At 44.9% G+C, this 17,340-nt stretch overlaps 1 protein-coding gene across 1 annotated transcript; it reads left to right on the forward strand.

Moving 5' to 3' along the window:
* The first annotated feature begins 12,132 nt into the window (after positions 1–12,132).
* On the forward strand, positions 12,133–17,113 carry SKIDA1 (SKI/DACH domain containing 1). Its single transcript, XM_069006668.1, has one exon. It carries the CDS (start codon positions 14,632–14,634, stop codon positions 17,092–17,094), a length of 2,463 nt encoding a protein of 820 aa, XP_068862769.1. The 5' UTR covers positions 12,133–14,631; the 3' UTR covers positions 17,095–17,113.
* The last annotated feature ends 227 nt before the right edge of the window (positions 17,114–17,340 follow it).

Consider the following 17,340-nt stretch of genomic DNA (forward strand, 5'->3'; position numbering starts at 1 on the left):
TGAAAATATATTAAATATATTTTGTTAGATGAATTTGTACATTTAGTAAAACTTGTAACAAACAATTGTAAATTTTTCTCAGTGCTTTTTTTTTTTTTAATTCATTGAGGTCTTCCTGCAATTTCTTCTTTGAAAAGCAACTAGTACAATCAATTCCCAAGCGGTTTTTTTTAATGTTAGCTATTTTAAAGCTCAATCTTTAGTTTCATAAAGAAGCATCACCAAAGAAAAAACTAATTACTTTGCAACAACTTGATTAAAGCTGCACCATAGCAACAAGAGTATATTTGTGAAAAACCTACTTGTGGCTGTTGTCGAGTCCACATCACCTACTGTATAGTTTTCAAATAAAAATATTCTAATCTCACACCATGTAACACACCAGCTCAGTATTGAACAGCCTGAAATTTTGCTTTGGTTAAAATCCAGTCAAGCCTAATACATTCAATTATTTAATGAAACATTTGTTGTCTTATAGATTTCTATTTAATTCTTTCTATAGAAAGAATGTACATGGACTGGAAGAAACTCCATGACTACCACTTTATGGTATTGTATAATATTTGACAGAAAAATTTAGATAACCTCTTGATAGTTCTGTAAAACAATCATTTAGAGAAAACCTTTGAAATGCAAAATAGGAAAAGAAATGCTTTACCACTAAATAAATACTGCAAACACTAAGCCTATAACAGCTATGGAATCAGAACATAAAATCTTGTAGCATATATGTTCTTATGATTGTACTATTTAATAAGCATTGACATGACACAGAAGGCAAATTTTCTTTTTTTAAGAAAGGAAAGCTGTCCTTTTTATAGTGATATATAAGAGATTAAAATAATTAGAAAGGAATATGATTCAGAGAGTAAGAATGAATAATTTTATTGTTAATGTAAATGCAAGGAGAAAATCCAATTTGCTTAAAGGAACCTACAAAATCTAGGAGCTAAACAAGTTAGACTAGAACTTAGAAGAAGATCCTGTGTTTCAATTTTTCTTAGATACTTTCACAAATAGAGTGAATGTGTAAGTGAAAGAAAATTACACTCTCTAATTGCAAATTGTTTTTAAAAGTTTAAGGTATTCCTCAAGAAAACATAAGCATATATGAGTGAATAGCACTTCAGTTTCATAAACAAAAATAAAGATGTAGCCGCAAATTTTTACTACAAAAATAATCAGTTGCAACAGTAAAACTAAGATTTTTGAACTCTTGGTTTAAATGTCATCTTTTTTCCTTAAAATGTGAAAAATCATATTGTAATTTTAGCGAATAAAACAAAGCATTGAACAAGAAAAAGTCTTTAATTTACAAAGCCACATGACCAGTTGTATATAATCATCAGAAGAATCTTCCAAAAATAACAGAAAAAGCATAGACTTCATATGAAAAGCATACTATATTAGAAAACATAAACTGATATTGGGACTTGGAGCTGTAGAGCAGGAAAACTCACTTCCTTCCAGAAAGCAAACTTCTCACAGTAATTTTTATTCCATTTTCAGATTGGGTCTTTGTTGAGAAAGCTGTGATCTTTACCTATGTGCAAAAGGATACATGCTGCAGCTAAACAGATGCAACTGAAAACAGAAAAATTGCAGTAGCTTAGTGATATTCAATAGGTAGAATGATCTATCTCTCCATTATCCATTTAAAATACATTGATGCTTGTCTGCCTTTTGTTTATGTGGTTTTAAATCATTAACAGCATTCACTGAAATACCTTCTAACCGTGGGTATTGGCTTCATTTCTGGGAAGACAGCAGTGAAATGGTCACTTTACACAAAATAAAATGCGACTCTTACATGTTGACCCTTGCACGCAGTGCATTTTAAATAGCAGTCTGCCTTAGATCCAACAAATTCTTTCTATCCATGTTCTGTTATGAAGGATATAACATGTCTACAGAACCCACATTAATAAAGTGAATGTATCTTTACATGCTTACTCTCAAATTATATCGAGAAAGAGTAAAGTTTTCTTTTTCCTCTTCCTCTTCTTTAATATACTGCTAAAATCTGTATTTAACACCTATCCAAATGCAATGTACTGAATAATTTAGCATTTCAACATTTTACATGTAGTCACTTGGTGATCAGGAATTTGCATTGCTCTGTATATTTACATGTCACACAAGTACAGGTAGCAGCATTGGAGGTCATGTCAGTGCATCTCCTGGACACCATGCCTCTTCATATGTTGTGCTATTTTCTTTTATGCGAACAGATTTACAAATTTTGTAGCTCTTTAGACTGCAAAAAAGGGGAAAATAATTCCACCAACTATTGCATTCATTTTCTTGCTTTTAATTGTATTATCACTTTTGGAGACTTTGGTAAATTCCACTTAGCTAGCAGCAATGGATAAAATTGGTGGTTTTCAAGTACTTCTTCTGTTGCTAGTGTTGGCATTTAAATGTTAATTTCAGACTGAGGTTTACAGTAAACATGAAACAAGGGATTTTCTTTGAATGAACAATCTCAAACCAAAATTCTAAATAAAGGAAACCTAGCACAGGATGTTTTTAAGTGCAGTGATTATTTCCTTTTAAAGATTTAACATTCTGTAAGTGATAGAAGTTAAAGAAGTTAAATGTGACAGTTAATTTATAATACTCTACATTAAAAAAGCATTTAAATGCTAACCACATTTTTATATGAGTCAAGTCAAAGTAATGATAATTACAGTATGATACAAAAGAACCTGAAATAAACTTCTAGCAAACCATATTGAATATTAATACCGTATTAAGCCCTGAAAAGCTGGGTTAGTAAACTCTGGAATGTAGATTATATGCAACTTAAATGTAGCGCAGTGCTTTTCTTCTAAGAAGAATGCTTCATTTCAAAGTTTGGATTTTTATGAGGTATGTATTAATTCATTGGATTTATATTAAATACATGTACATAGCATCACTCCAAGACCAAGTCTCAGGTTACTTCTATGGGCATGTTTCTAGGTAGGATTTGCTAAATTAACATTCCATATAAATTAATAGCCTTCTTTTCATGTTTGTTGTGTTACGATCAGCATTGTGATACTGTGTTGTGTCATAGGTCACATTTATTTTATTTCAATTCAGGAATGGTATCTATACTACATATTAAATACAAGAAACAACATGCTGAATTTCCCATCAAATCTCTTAAATGCAGAGCTATTTTAGATGGGTTTGTATAAACAAAACACATATATCTAATATAAGCGTGGGAAAGGAAAAGCTGGTTTGTTATATGCTAAAGCAAATTGGAGTAAATCAACCGCATCCGTGGGCTGGATAAGCAATACTACTCTGCTTTTCCCACTACCATTTGGACAAGACAATGTTACTTTTTTATTTAAAGTGTTTTCTTCTCAACAAGGGGCCACCACTTCCCAATCTCAAAAACACGCCCCAGAATATGTTAATTAATTGTATTGTGTCTCTGAAAGAAAGAGGTTGCCAAATGCAATAAAAAAAAAGGTCTTTCGATCAGTGAGCTGCATTCCCACTGCTAGTTACCATCTCATTTCAATTCCATATAGATATACATAGATACATTTCCTCCAGGTACAACTTTGACCATTAAAAGCTGTCTAAGAGCGAAAGTCTAACTTGACCACGTAGGGTGTATATGGGAAGCTTAACATTCCTGGTGAATTAAGCACACAAGCCTCGGATCATTTTTTGTCAATCTTACTACGGTACTTGAGAGTCGGGAATGTGGGTAATTTTTATAACGTGGTACTTCCCAATTAAAAGTAACAACAATGCTCCACTGTGAAAAAAAAATTAATGTATAAAATATGTCAACACATTCCACACAAATACAAAATAAAGAGTCATGAAGAATGGCAACAAAAGGTCTCTTCCGATTTTTTTAAATCTTCCATTTCAATGAGATAGTTTTCAAATAGAGATATACTGTTTTAGTAAATACAAGAGTATTAAATGTCGTTTTGAATGACGCCTTCTAAATTTGTAGTAACCCTCTGAAAATTCCCAAGCAGCAATCAAGAGCAAATGCATCTCTGGAATACTCAAGTACGACAAGTAAAAAAAAGCAAAAATCATTCTTTCCTCAATTTCACAGCTAATGCCTTTAAATATTACCAGGGTGGTGTTTTCTATATGTTACTTGCATCTTCAGCTTTTGAATAATATGGATGCTTTTTTTACCATCTAAACTGAGTTTTTATTTGGAGGAGTCCAACAAAAGCCTGCAAGTTTTGCAAGAGTGAAAGAAAAGTCTCAAACGGTATTATCTTAAACAATGACTGCAAGCATGCAACTTCCCAAGTGTCCATGGGGGAAGAAAAGTCACTTCAGAATTATTTTCAGCTAGGTGATATCCATAAACACCAACCTTTAATTTATTTTATTTACTGATCACAATCTATGCAAAATGTTAATTTCTTGGCATATATTTAATTCTTTTTAAAAGTCTACACATCACTCCTAATATTTTAAAATAAATTCACAAGCACTCGGAGATAACTTGCTAAAAATAATCACAATTCTCCTAGAAAGGATTTTCTTAAAATAACCAGTTCTCTAGAAACTCTTTCCTCATCACAAATACGAGTCCCTACCCGTTTTAATTTTATCTTCCAGAAATAATGTGCAAATGCATATTTTTTTCCCTTAGATGATTAAGGGCACTTGTTGGAAATTTTCTTGAACATCAAGTAAGTTAATTCTTTCCCTATGTAAATACATGAGAAACTTCCGTCTGAAATGGTGTACTGAAAAAAAATTTAATTTCTAATTATTTACAGGGGGAAAAACGCAACAAACCCTTTTCCTATAAAACAAATCTTTTAAAATCTCAAACCAACCTAAAACAATCACTTGGGGGGAAAAAAATCCATCATGGTGCTTATATGAAAAACAGGATAAGATTAATCTTCGGTTTTATAGACAGACTTAGGAATAGTTCCTTCCAAAATTCTCTTTGGCTACATTTATTAATCAAAATCCAGTGGGTCGGAGCAGTTTTTCCCAATTTCTTTAACAAGTCCTGCTCTAAAATCCACCCAGAAACAGATGTTACTTTATGTACAATTCCGCTGCGGTAGTTGGGGGTTTTTTTACCTTTCAAGTAACACGTGAGCTACAGCCTCACGGAGCTCCCTCAGTGGATGGCACTTCTAAAGGCTCCTCTCTACTCATGAACCCGATTTCCCGGCGGGTCCCCCGCGCCGCTGCCTGCGAGCACACAGCGTGCGGGGCTCGGGGCTCTCCCTCCTCCCCGCCGGCGGAAAGCGGCGCGAAAAGAGGCGGCCGGGGAACAATGGGGAGCGCCGGGAGCAGGGGGAGCCCCGGCCGTGCTTCCTCCAGCCCCGCCGCCGCTTCCTGCGGGCTCGCGCGCCGCTCCGTTCCCTAGGGCAGCCTGCCCGGAGCCCGCCCCGCTGACGGGAGACCCCCGCTCACCCTTGGAATCCCCCGTGCCCGCGCCGCGCTGCCGAGGGCACCCACGAGTTTACTCTCGCAGCCACTCGCTCGCCCCCGAGCTCTCCCGCCCCCGCATGGCGAGCGGGGCTGCCCGGCTGGCGCGGCGCCAGCCCCGCTCCTGAGCCTATCCCGGGGTCGGGCGGGCGGCCTATGGGAGCCCTGATCCCGCTGCCCCGGGCTCCTGCCCCGCATGCCGCGAGCACTGCCCGCAGGAGAGCAGCAGCACTACAGAGGCGCCGCAGCCCCGCTGCACTGCGCGCTCCCTCCCTTCAGGGGACGGTGCTGCGCACAAAGGGCGGCTCAGCATTGTTCTCCTCCCTGACCCCCAAATCCCCTCTTCCCCGCCGGGAGAGGCGAACGGGAAGGGCCGGGACGAAGGGCGAAGACGGGGAGAGGCCAACTGCCCGCAGCGCCGGCCGCTTCCCACCGTATCCTGCCTGCCATCTTCGCCTTTCCCCACACTCGCCTTCGTGCTGTGCCTGCCGTCGAAGTCCGCCTGTCCACTATCCCTCGTTCCCGACTCGCAATGTAATGGGTCTTTCACATATCACCTCGCCTAAAAATCCCACTGAGGCTGCAAAGGAACCTCTGCCCACATTCCAGCCACCCAAGCATCCTTCTCGAGATTGTACACGGGATCACTCGCTTCACATACCCACAGGGAGAACTGTACCAATGCAAGGTATTATTTGAGGATTTTGTCCTAAAATTCACAAAAGCATTCTTTTTAACCTTGATGGGCCTGGTTAGGTGACCAGGAGATATTTACGCTACAGTCCTTTGCCACCTGCATCCCAGTGCATTCCTGTCCGCACGCTCAGAACACCATGGAGCAGACACCAAGACACCGGGATCCAGCAGAAAACTCAAAGCATGTGAGGAAGAGAGTGGGAGCTACAACATGACATTTAGGAAAAACCACGGCTCGATTTAAATAATTGCATAATATTAGGATTTAACTTATAAATGTTTACATTTGTGTGATTTGATTAATGTCACGTTTGATTTCCTTAAAGCCACTGACAAGGTACTTTAAAACACGAGATTAACGTCTACCAGCGATGAAATTCAACAGGCAAATCCTCTTCCCAGCGCCCCGGCTCCCCCAACACGCGGGCAGGCAGGGACCTCAGACCCCCCTTTCTGCCCCACCGCCCCCCGCAGCCCTCGGCCAAGGGGGCTCCCCCCACATCCCGTGGTCATTGATCCCCCTCCCCCGCAGGTGACAGGATTCTGGCCGGTCCCTCCCCCGGCACCCGCCGCCCTGCGCGGGGCTCCGCCGGCGCTCTCGTTCAAACGCGGCCGAGCCCGCCTCTGCCCCGCCCCCGCCCGGCCGTTACCGCCGCCACCACAGGGACACCCCGATCCCGCCCCGGCGCTTCCCGAGGGAGGCGCCGCCGCTCCCGGGTTTTCCCGGAATGCCGGGGGGAATGGAGCGGGGGGAGGGGAAGCAGCAGCAGGAGGCTCGAGCGCGGCACGAGCGCGGCCGGCGCGGGGGATTGTGGGTAGGAAGGTGGTCGGGGCAGCAAAGGAAGCGGCGGGCGGGGATGGGGGGGTGAAAGGTCAGCGGCCGAGAGCCCCCGCGCCAATGGCGGGCGGGCCTGGCCGGTCCCGCACGGCGAGTCGAGGTCGTGCCGCTCTCCGCGGCTGTAAACACTGAGTGTATCTACCCGCGTGTGTCTGTCCGTGCGTGTCTGTGTGTCTCGGGCCGCCGCCCCCGCCCCTTGTAACGGTCCGCGCGAGGCCCCGCGCGCGCGGTGTTTGTTCGCCCCCCAGCCCCTCCCCCACCGCTCTTCCACGCGATTTATGGGATTTGCAAATAATTCCAGGGGTTTTTTTCTCCCTCCGCACCCCCTCCTACCCCGGCTCCTAACCTCCGCTTCCTCTCCCGCCGTCTCGGCGGTCACCGGGGAGCTCCGTCCTCGCCGGCAGCCCGGGGCCGGGCAGATTCCGCACACAAAGGTCCCGGCCCCGATCCCTCTCCCGCCGGCCGCGGCTCGCGGGGACTCTCCGGTGAGTTCAGAGCCATGAAATCTGCAGCTCCTGCTCGTGGCGGGCTCCGGCGATGAACGGGGGGTGACTTGAACCGCCCCGCAACTTTCTCCCCGTGCCACGCACCCCCGACCCGCCGCCAAAGGTAAAGCTGGAGCGAGTCCCCTCGCCAGCCCCTCGCAGTGAGGCTCAAACGGAGGAGGAAAATGTGAAATATTCACACGGAGAAGTGGTTCCCTTTGTTCTTTCATTGTTTCTACCCGAACTGGCGGATACAAGGGATAAACACTTACCTTCTCTCCTTTTTGCTCCAAAACACACACGTTCCCATCGGCTTTAAAATGCACGGTCCACTTTGGAAGCGACTACAAATGTCGGGAGAGTTTGTATTCCATTCTTTTACACTCTGCTCTTTTTAGCGTAAGATTAGGTTGCCGAGCACGTTGTTACAAGCCCCCCGCCTTAGTGAATGGTCACGTTTAGGACCCTCCAAGTCCATCCTAATTCTGCCAGTAGAATTGAGGGTATTGGAGGTCTAAACTTTCAAAAGGAAAAGGGCCTGCGTCTGTCGAGCAGACCTGAAAATGCACTCAGTTCCTCACTCACTTCCACAAAATGGATATAAACATCTCACCCCAGACAACTCAATGAAATATGCATTTTAAAGCTTGAATGTAGAAAAGCTGTTCCGTCCGCTGAGATAAGCTAAAAGCAAATTGGCCTGAAGAAAATCTACCTCAGTGTATTCCACAGCAGGAATAGTCTCTGTAGTTTAAAACAAGTAAATAAGAGCATCATATAGAAATGCTAAGCATAAAGTTATAAAGAAAACAACCTCTGACAGGAATGTGCTACCCGGGTGGAATGGGGAGAATCACAGTTTTTTAAAGTGTCCTTTTTTTTGCAAAAATTACTGCTTTTCATTTTTCTACCCATGCAACCAAGGCAGGGGGAGAGGAACCCATTTTCTGCTTTCTTTGTAGTCCAGTCGGCATTTCGCACCCAGAAACACAGGCAGTTCCCCCCCAAACCTTGCTTTAATCTGATTATGATGAGATTTGCTGATACAATGAATATTTGAAATGATCCTTGTGTCTTAGTGAGTGGGAAGCATTTCCAGGCTCCCGTTTCCAAGGCTCCCCGCTGCAGAGGGAAGAGGAGCAGTGGGGAGACCCCACTCCCCGAGGCCCTGGCGGGGTAGCAGCCAGGGGTGGGGGGACAGCCCCCTCCTCTTGTGCCCAAGGGCGCTGGATTAATTTAGCTCAACTCCCTCGGCCGGTGGTTTGAGCAGGATCTTTAAGTGCCTTTTCCCCCTGCATCATCACGCCTTTGCCAATTGAAAAATAAACAAATAATAGCAAAATAAATTTAAAAAAAAAAAAAAAGAGAGGGAGGATGCAGGAGACCCAAAGTAATTGTGGGACCGGGAGTGCATGTTGTCTCACACCCCCTCTCCTCCTCCTCCTCCCCCTCCTCCCGATGTGGCCTTAATGGCAAACTGGAAGGCCGGTTTATTTCATAGGGCCATATTACAACCAACAAGGTAAATAGGGAGTTGTGGGGGAGAGGGAGGGAGGGGGGAGGGAGCAAGAGGGGCTTTTCTTTGATAGCATTTAATTGGAATTGAAACATTCTGGGGCTGTAAACATTCTTTATTTATTCAGCACACATAAGCGGGCATTGTTTTATCACCATCATAATTACGGTGTCCTTTAAACTGACTGATAGCAAAGGAGATAAGGGAATGCGCCTGTAGCTCCAGATCAAATCGCTAGCTCTCCCCTCTCCCCGGGTCACCAGGATCCACACGGTCCTTGGAGATGAGGAGCGCCAGAAGATTGTGGCCTGGCTATCCCTTACGTCATGAAAGTGATTTGTACCACATTGCTAATTTGGTGCAATTCATAACCTCCTGATCTCCTTCGTTTGCAACTGCTTTTCAGTTTGCAGGGTATGTTTTTTAAGATCTAGTTTCCCACCATAGAAATTAAGAGTGATCACCTATGTGCAGGAGAGGATCTTATTTCCCAATGTTTGTTGCTTTACCTTTGTCTAATTAAAAATGCAAACTTTTAGGATCCTTTCAGAACAAAGCCTCACCAAATCCCCTTTACGTCCAAGGATTTGCAAATTTATAAAGGCTGCATTGAATTCAGCATGGGTCAAGGGGCAAAAAAAGGGTAGAAGGTCACTGCATTTTGATTATGGGTCAGTAAACAACATGGCATGTAGTATGTGTCCAGAAACTCCTGCTAAAAAGTATTTTAAAACTGCCATGAGTATTAAACTCAAGAAATAGTCTTAGCCCGTAGCAATTATAAATTGCACAAAATTCTAGTCTGCAAGAAACACTTCAGCCCCCATGGAAAAAAAAACAAAAAACCAAAAAAACACAAACTTAAAAAGCAGCTAGTAGAACCCTGCATTGAATCTCTGTTTATAAAAAGAAAAGAAAGAAAGAAAAAAAAATAGAAGAAGAAAGGAGAAAAAAAAAGGGGGGGGGGAATAAAAAAAATGGAAAAAAGAAAAAACCAACCCCAAAACTTCTAGGCATAAGAGTGTTAGTCAGATTACAATTTTTTTTTTTTCCCCAGGCTGATGGCTGGTATTTCTTTGTCCCACACATTTAGGAGATTTAGTTATACATTCTGATACATTGTCTGACTAGAATTTATGGCAAATTTTAGTTACTACAGTCACATTTGGCTGACTTTAAAATAGCAGAAGGATCCTATTATACTGTTCTTTGACCCTATTATATTTACGTTACTGGACTCTTTGTGATAGCCTCTAGCTGCTTTCTATCTGTGTCCTCCTTGAGCAAAATATGCCCAGCAGTAACTAGAAGCAGGGTGTAGTGTTAGAAATCAAGTTCTTATGTGAAATATGTATTTCTGCCCAGCGTCATGAAAGCAAAATGTTTATTTAATACTTGTCAATACCTGAAGACATAGTCCAGCATTAACAAATAATAATAAATAATAATAATATTCTAATAATGTGGCAATCCTAGTGTGAAAATGCACATGACCCTTAGGTTTTCCTGAAGATTTTCAGAATTCTCCCCATTAGTACAACCGGTAGTGGACATTGCTATTGCATTTCCCAATGAAACGTTTAAAAGACTGTAAATGGTGTGTGCATTACTACATTGCAGAAGGAAGAGGTCAGGCTAAATTGCACTGGTATTTAAACATAATCATACCATGAAAATAAATCAAAACATCACGTAAAAGGTGTATTTTAAATGTTACACACGTTTTCTATCTGGAATGACATGGCTAAGCACTTCCCCGTGAGCATATATATTTTAACACAAGTTTGCAAAAATAAAAGTATATGATTTTCAACAAATGGGAATAGGTCTACAGCAAAGTATTATGAATACTATTTTGCTCTTTCTTTTCTAATGAGGTTTATCCTTCGGCCAGACAGTTTTAAGACTGAAATACTACTGGCTATAGAGTGTAGATTGCAGATTGCACGCTACTCAACGTGAAAAGGAGCACATTTGATTGATCGCCTCTCTGTGTGTGTGTGCCCATACACACAACTCTCTGTAGTTGCATGTGTATGTATTTGGCAAAACCGGTCATCTCTGGGCGTCCTTATCTTAAGAAATGTGAGACAAACATCCATTCCTTTAATCATGTTCATCTTTGATCACCAACAAGGGTGACACAGTCCACAAAATTAACAAAGAAACTCCCTTGCTTTTGAGAGATACCTACGTGTACATCTGGGTCTGCACACACATGCACATGGACACACGAACACATAGGCATACATCCCAGTAAGTAAATTATGGCATAACTTTTCGTGTAATTGACACCAGACACCTTTAATTTTTCATTTTCATTCTTTTGACCAGCTTTCACATTAACAATCTAAGCCATAAATGTTGGTGGCTATTGATCGCAATCCCCTGTGTGCGTGCAAATCCATTTTCAAGTCCCCTGCCTTTAATGTGCATGTGCGTGTGCAAGGGGCCTCTGACGGCTGTTTATCAGGATCTCCCCCAGCCTGCTTGAAGACAACCCCGGATACACAACGTGTGCCGATGGCCAAGGGAAAGCGCACACACACACACACACGCACGCACACAAAAAGAACCAAACCAAACCAAATGATGGAGAAGTAAAGAAACAAAGCTCTCTGTGTGAGATGCGGAGAAAGATATGCAACCGAAAGTGTGTGTAAGTATACGGTGGGGATGTGTAGGTTGGGCGCCTGACATTTCCCAAGACTTCTCGTGGTTTTCTCCCAGCCGACATCTGGCGCTGCCTCGACCCCGGTGCTCATGGCCGCACCTTTCAGGAGCCCGAGGTTTGCCGAAGAGCCGTCACTACTCTTAAAGGTTTGGTAGCGCTGGAATTAAAAAAAAAAAAAAGGAGGGGAAAAAAAAAAAAAGGACATTTTAAAAATAGTTGCCGAATCCCACTGCCAGGCTAGCAGCGGCAGGGTGCGGGTCTGGGCACCCGTGGCTCCCTGCGTGCGAACGCACGCGTGGATTTACACGGGAATCCGACCCGGCTGAACTACCTGACAAATAAAGGACTTTTCAGCCCATCGGGCTTTTGGGTAACGTCTTCTGAGCAGCTTTCTCGGAGTTTACTGTTCCTTTACTGTTGACTCCATAGCCTTAACCTTAAAGCAGGGGGAGGAGAGCAGTAGGGAGGGGGTGGGGGTGTTCGCAGCATATAAGTACATCAGGAGGAATTTTTAAACGACCTTATTGTCTCTAGCTCTAGAAAGACCACGATGGTTTCTTTCTAGCGCCAGCAGCTGTTTTCTCTCGAAACTTTGCTTTTTTTGCCTCTCACACGAGCGAGCAGGAGAAAGGCAAGGCTGGGGGATCCAGATGCGAGGAGAGGGAAGGAGAACTCGGCGGATGGTCTGAGCTGTGCCGAGGCATTGTTCACTGCTGCCTCTCGGTTACGTTTAAAGGCTGAAATATCACGAGATCCACTCAATGATCCTTTTCTAATTCGAGGGACAAAATGTAATTTGCTGTAGCTCTGCTTTCTCGGATGGGAATACTATCCCTAGGTTTCAGAGGGAAGGACTAGGCATCGCGGTTCGCACACACACGGATCACATGGATTAAGTTGAACAGCGGCGATTACATCTGCGCTGAGAGCAACAGTAGTCCAGGGCTGACTTTTCAAATCTCAGCCCTCCGAGTTAGAGGCTCCCTTGAATAGACTTCCTCCATTCCCGGATGCACTTCTCCAAATTCCCACTTCTCTCTCGAATTCCTGTGAAATTGGGGGCTTGCCTGCATTTCGCCTTGGCATGCAAAACGGCGTTTTCACAGAGTGATTATGCGCTTTCTTTTAGCTGTACCTGACGGGGTAACACGAACTCTACGCACCATATTGCCAACACGCGGAGTGGATATTGACGTTTGGGATTTAAGATTTTTATTTTTTTTTTCCTCCGTCGATTTTTTTGCCAAGTCACAGCAGTATGAGATGTCTCATTAATCTCGCGGATGTGTCTAATTCTGGATGTGCAGTGATACATAAAAGTGCTGGTGTTTATATCCAGCGGAACACTGGATGCACGGCAGAGATTGGTGATTTTTTTTTTCGCAGCGCCTAACGTGCAAACCGCAAGCATCACTTTAACGTGACAAGGGAGAGGCATGCAGCTATCGCAACATTTGCGAAATCCTCGTTCTTGACACTCGAATAATTTAACGTTCCTAAGAAGAGGTTAAACCTTCATGCTGCTTCTTCAAATTGATTTTAAGGGGCTGCTATAAATGGAGCATCAAAAAGCTTCGTCAGGGCTACTCCGAGCGGAACATGCAAACTGCGAGCCAGAAGCATCCTAGCCCGATGCAATATCGTACATTGTGTGTTCCAGCACTTTTTTGTTATTACGTAAAGGCTCTTGGAAGCACCTTGGATATTTTACATTCTCCTTTCTCTGCTGGAAGCAATCAGCACGCAGGAATCCTGACGTGGGCTCTGGGACTATAGGACATTCCAGCTCGTGATCCAGCACGGTTAATCGTGAAAAGTGTATACATTTCTGGCTTATCTATGCTTTGTTATGGGTCTGACGTGAGCTCACGTCCTCCTCCCCCCTCCTGCAATATTACAGGCAGAATTTCAGTTAAAAGTGTTATAGTATCACGGTGCAGGAACCCGTGATATTCCGGCAGCAAAAAAACCTTAGTCCCCGGCTATAAAAAGCTAATTAAGCAGAAGAGGAAAATCAAGAGAAACTCGAAAATGTAAGTACTCCCTCTCGTTAACAACCGAACATTTAACTTTGGAGCCTCAGAAGGGGAAATACCAGGCTGTTCTGCACGTTTTCGCTAAGCTTCATTTTCCACACAATGCAGAATAAAACGCTAGTTTAAAGCGGCTACGTTACCGAAGGATTTTCCATCGCTACGATCAGACTTATGTCCTTTAAATTCATGGCATGCACAAAAGAGCAACGTTTGTCCAAAACAGGCTGAAAATATACGGAACGATAGGGGGAAAAAGCATACAAATCCTTCCTCCGAAGCTAGAGACGAGGAAGTCTGAGAGGGCTGAGTGTGTTTGAGCTCGGATTGTTTAATAGAAAGATTTATATACTAACTGTATTATTTACTTTGGGAGGGGAGGTGGCAGTATAAGGGTATGCTAATTAGTGGGAGATTTTTTGGGGGAAGGGGTGGAATATCAATTTTTATTGCATCACCTGTCAGGAGTGTCCAATCAGCGTTGGCTTTAGGGGAATTAATTGATGAAGGTGTCTCCGGACGAGCTCACTTCACTCTGTCATTTTATTTGTAGCTAAAGCAGCGGCGGGAATAGCAGCTGCATTTCTTTTCTCTTCCTCCCTTCACATTCCATTATCATAGTTTCCAATGGAAAAGCAGGGAATGAAAGGGAACAGGTACTGATCTTCAGCAGCAACTTAGAGAAACACTTTGGCAAACCTGATTTTTAAGATTATATATTGATTGTAGCCTCGCGGTATTTTTTAATTTATTTTTTAACATTTTGTCTAAAGTTTGGCAGTTCATTCACCAGGAATAACAGCCTTTGTTATATTTTATTAGCAGGATGCCTTGAGACAAATACAGCATCTGGCTGAGGATTGTGTGTGTGTGGCTTTTTCTTTTTTTTTTTTCTTTTTTTTTTTTTTTCATCTCTCTCTCTCTCTGCAAATGCTGGGAATAATTTAATTCACGAAATGGGAGACCTGAAGTCGGGTTTTGAAGAGGTGGATGGCGTGAGGCTCGGCTACCTCATCATTAAAGGAAAGCAAATGTTTGCACTCTCCCAGGTTTTTACAGACCTGCTCAAAAACATCCCGCGAACTACCGTGCACAAGCGAATGGATCATTTAAAAGTAAAAAAACATCACTGCGACTTGGAGGAGTTGAGGAAGCTCAAAGCCATCAACTCCATCGCTTTCCACGCCGCCAAATGCACCCTGATCTCCAGAGAGGACGTGGAAGCCCTATACACATCCTGCAAAACCGAACGGGTTCTTAAAACGAAACGGAGGAAACTAAGCCGGGCGCTGTCTGCCACCGATCTCCGGCCGGAGCTCGCTCCCGCCGACCCCTTCTCCGGCTTCTGGAAGGAGAACAAACTTTGGTTGGGTCTGAGCGACTCTCCTCGGCCGCTGCTGCCCGTCCGGAGGAAAGCTCTGCGCCCGGGGGACACAGCCTTGCTACCGGCTGCTCATCTACCTCACATTTTTAGTAAATACACTGGCCACAGCTACCCAGAAATCGCTCGGGCGCCTTGCAAATCCCCCGTAAACTATGAAACGGCGCCGGCGGTGGGCGGCTGCGTGCCCCTGCGCTCCCGCCGCCCTCTCGCCGCCGCGGCGCGGCCCCGGCTCCCGGCCGCCGGTCCCCCGCCCCTGCCCGCCCGCTGCCGCCGCCGCCGCCACGGAGCGGCCGCCGCCGCCGGCACGCTGGGCCCCCCCGGCGGCGCCCGCCGGCCCCTGGCCCTGCCCCGGCCCTGCCGGCCCCGCGGCGTCCCGCGGCTGCCGCTGCCTCTGCCCCGCGGCTTCGGGCCGCCCGCCTTTCCCGAGAGCGGCAGCAGCGACTCGGAGTCCAGCTGCTGCTCGGGCCGCGCCGCCCACGACTCGGACTGCGGCTCCAGCCTCTCCAGCTCCAGCGAGGGCAGCTCGGAGGAGGAGGACGAGGAGGAGGAGGACGAGGAGGGCAGCGGCGCCTCGGACTCCAGCGAGGGCAGCTCGGAGGAGGAGGAGGAAGAGGAGGAGGAGGAGGAGGAAGAGGAGGAGGAGGACAGCACCTCGGACTCCGACTCCAGCTCGGTCTCCAGCCAGGTTTCGGTGCAGAGCATCCGCTTCAGGCGCACCAGCTTCTGCAGCCCGCCCGGCGTGGTCCACGCCAACTTCTTGTACCATCTGGCGGCCGCCGCCGCCTCCCGGCCCCCGGCCCCGGCGGAGCCCGGTGGGCTGCCCGCCCTCCGCGGCGCTCCCGGTGGAGTCAAGCCGGAGCTGCCGGAGGAGTGGGGCCGCCCCGGCTGGGCTCCCACCGCCCCGGCGCTGCGCTGCTCCGGCGGCCTGGGGAGCTGCTTCGCAGAGATAAGAGATGATAGGGTATCCGAACTCACATTCCCACACTCTGAATTTTCCAATAATGCCAAGAGTACTGACCTAACAATTAACTGTGTTGCAAAGGGGGCCTCTTCACCTAGCCCAAAGACAAACAATGCATTTCCACAACAAAGAATACTCAGAGAGGCAAGGAAATGCCTTCAAGCAACTACTACACACCGTGCAGATAACAATACAATAGCTGCTAGGTTCTTAAATAATGATTCTTCATCAGCGGCAGCAAATTCAGAGAAAGATTCCAAAATCCCTCATTGTATTGAATTTGCCACGGATTTGCCCTCTTTACAAACTGATCCTGCGGAGGATGCTGCTTCTCCAGGGGCAGCAGCAGCAGCTGAGCTCCAGTGCACTGATACAGGCAATAAGGCATTGCCATTCCTGCACAGCATTAAAATCAAAATAGAGGACAGCAGTGCGAACGACGAGTATGAGCCTGATCTTACAACACATAAGCTAAAGTGTGAGTGCAATGATACTAAGGATGAGTTTTACGGTGCGACTGAGAGTAATAACCAGGACGCTTTATTAACAGCCAAGGAAGATTCTGCATGCACTGAGAAAGAAACCACTTCCTTAAACCCACTGACTCAGAGTCAGGTCCTCTCATGCACTTTAGGTACTCCAAAACCTGAGGATGGGGAGTATAAATTTGGAGCAAGGGTGAGAAAAAATTACAGGACACTGGTTTTGGGAAAGCGACCTGTACTGCAGACTCCTCCAGTCAAACCAAATTTGAAATCAGCTCGAAGCCCACGTCCTACAGGTAAAATCGAGACACATGAAGGAACACTGGATGATTTTACAGTTAACAATAGACGCAAAAGGGTAGCCAGCAATGTAGCATCAGCAGTGAAAAGGCCATTTAATTTCATTGCAAATTTTCCCTGTCCACCATCACTAATTATTGGCAATGATGGGGATTTGTTGCCAGCTTATTCCTTAAACACCACTAAGGATTCCCAACCACCTCACAAGGCCCATCCTGTATGGAAATGGCAGCTGGGCGGTTCTGCAATACCTCTTCCACCTAGCCACAAATTCAGGAAATTTAATTAATAAAGTAGTTTGGAAAATATTTTCTTGAACCACCTTTAACTTTCTTACTGTTTTTGGTTTTTTTTTTTAAACTCTGCAGCATGGTTTGTACAAACCCATTAATGCTATACACACTTTTGGAATCCTGTTTTATCACATTGTGAAGACAGAAACCGGATTACTATTTTATTTATCATTACAACAGTGGGGTTTTCTTATTTTGGGGTTTTGGTGGGTTTTTGGTTTGTTTTTTTTTTTTTTTTTTTG

The sequence above is a fragment of the Aphelocoma coerulescens genome, chromosome 2 (genome assembly GCF_041296385.1).
Source record: "Aphelocoma coerulescens isolate FSJ_1873_10779 chromosome 2, UR_Acoe_1.0, whole genome shotgun sequence".
Lineage (NCBI taxonomy): Eukaryota > Metazoa > Chordata > Aves > Passeriformes > Corvidae > Aphelocoma > Aphelocoma coerulescens.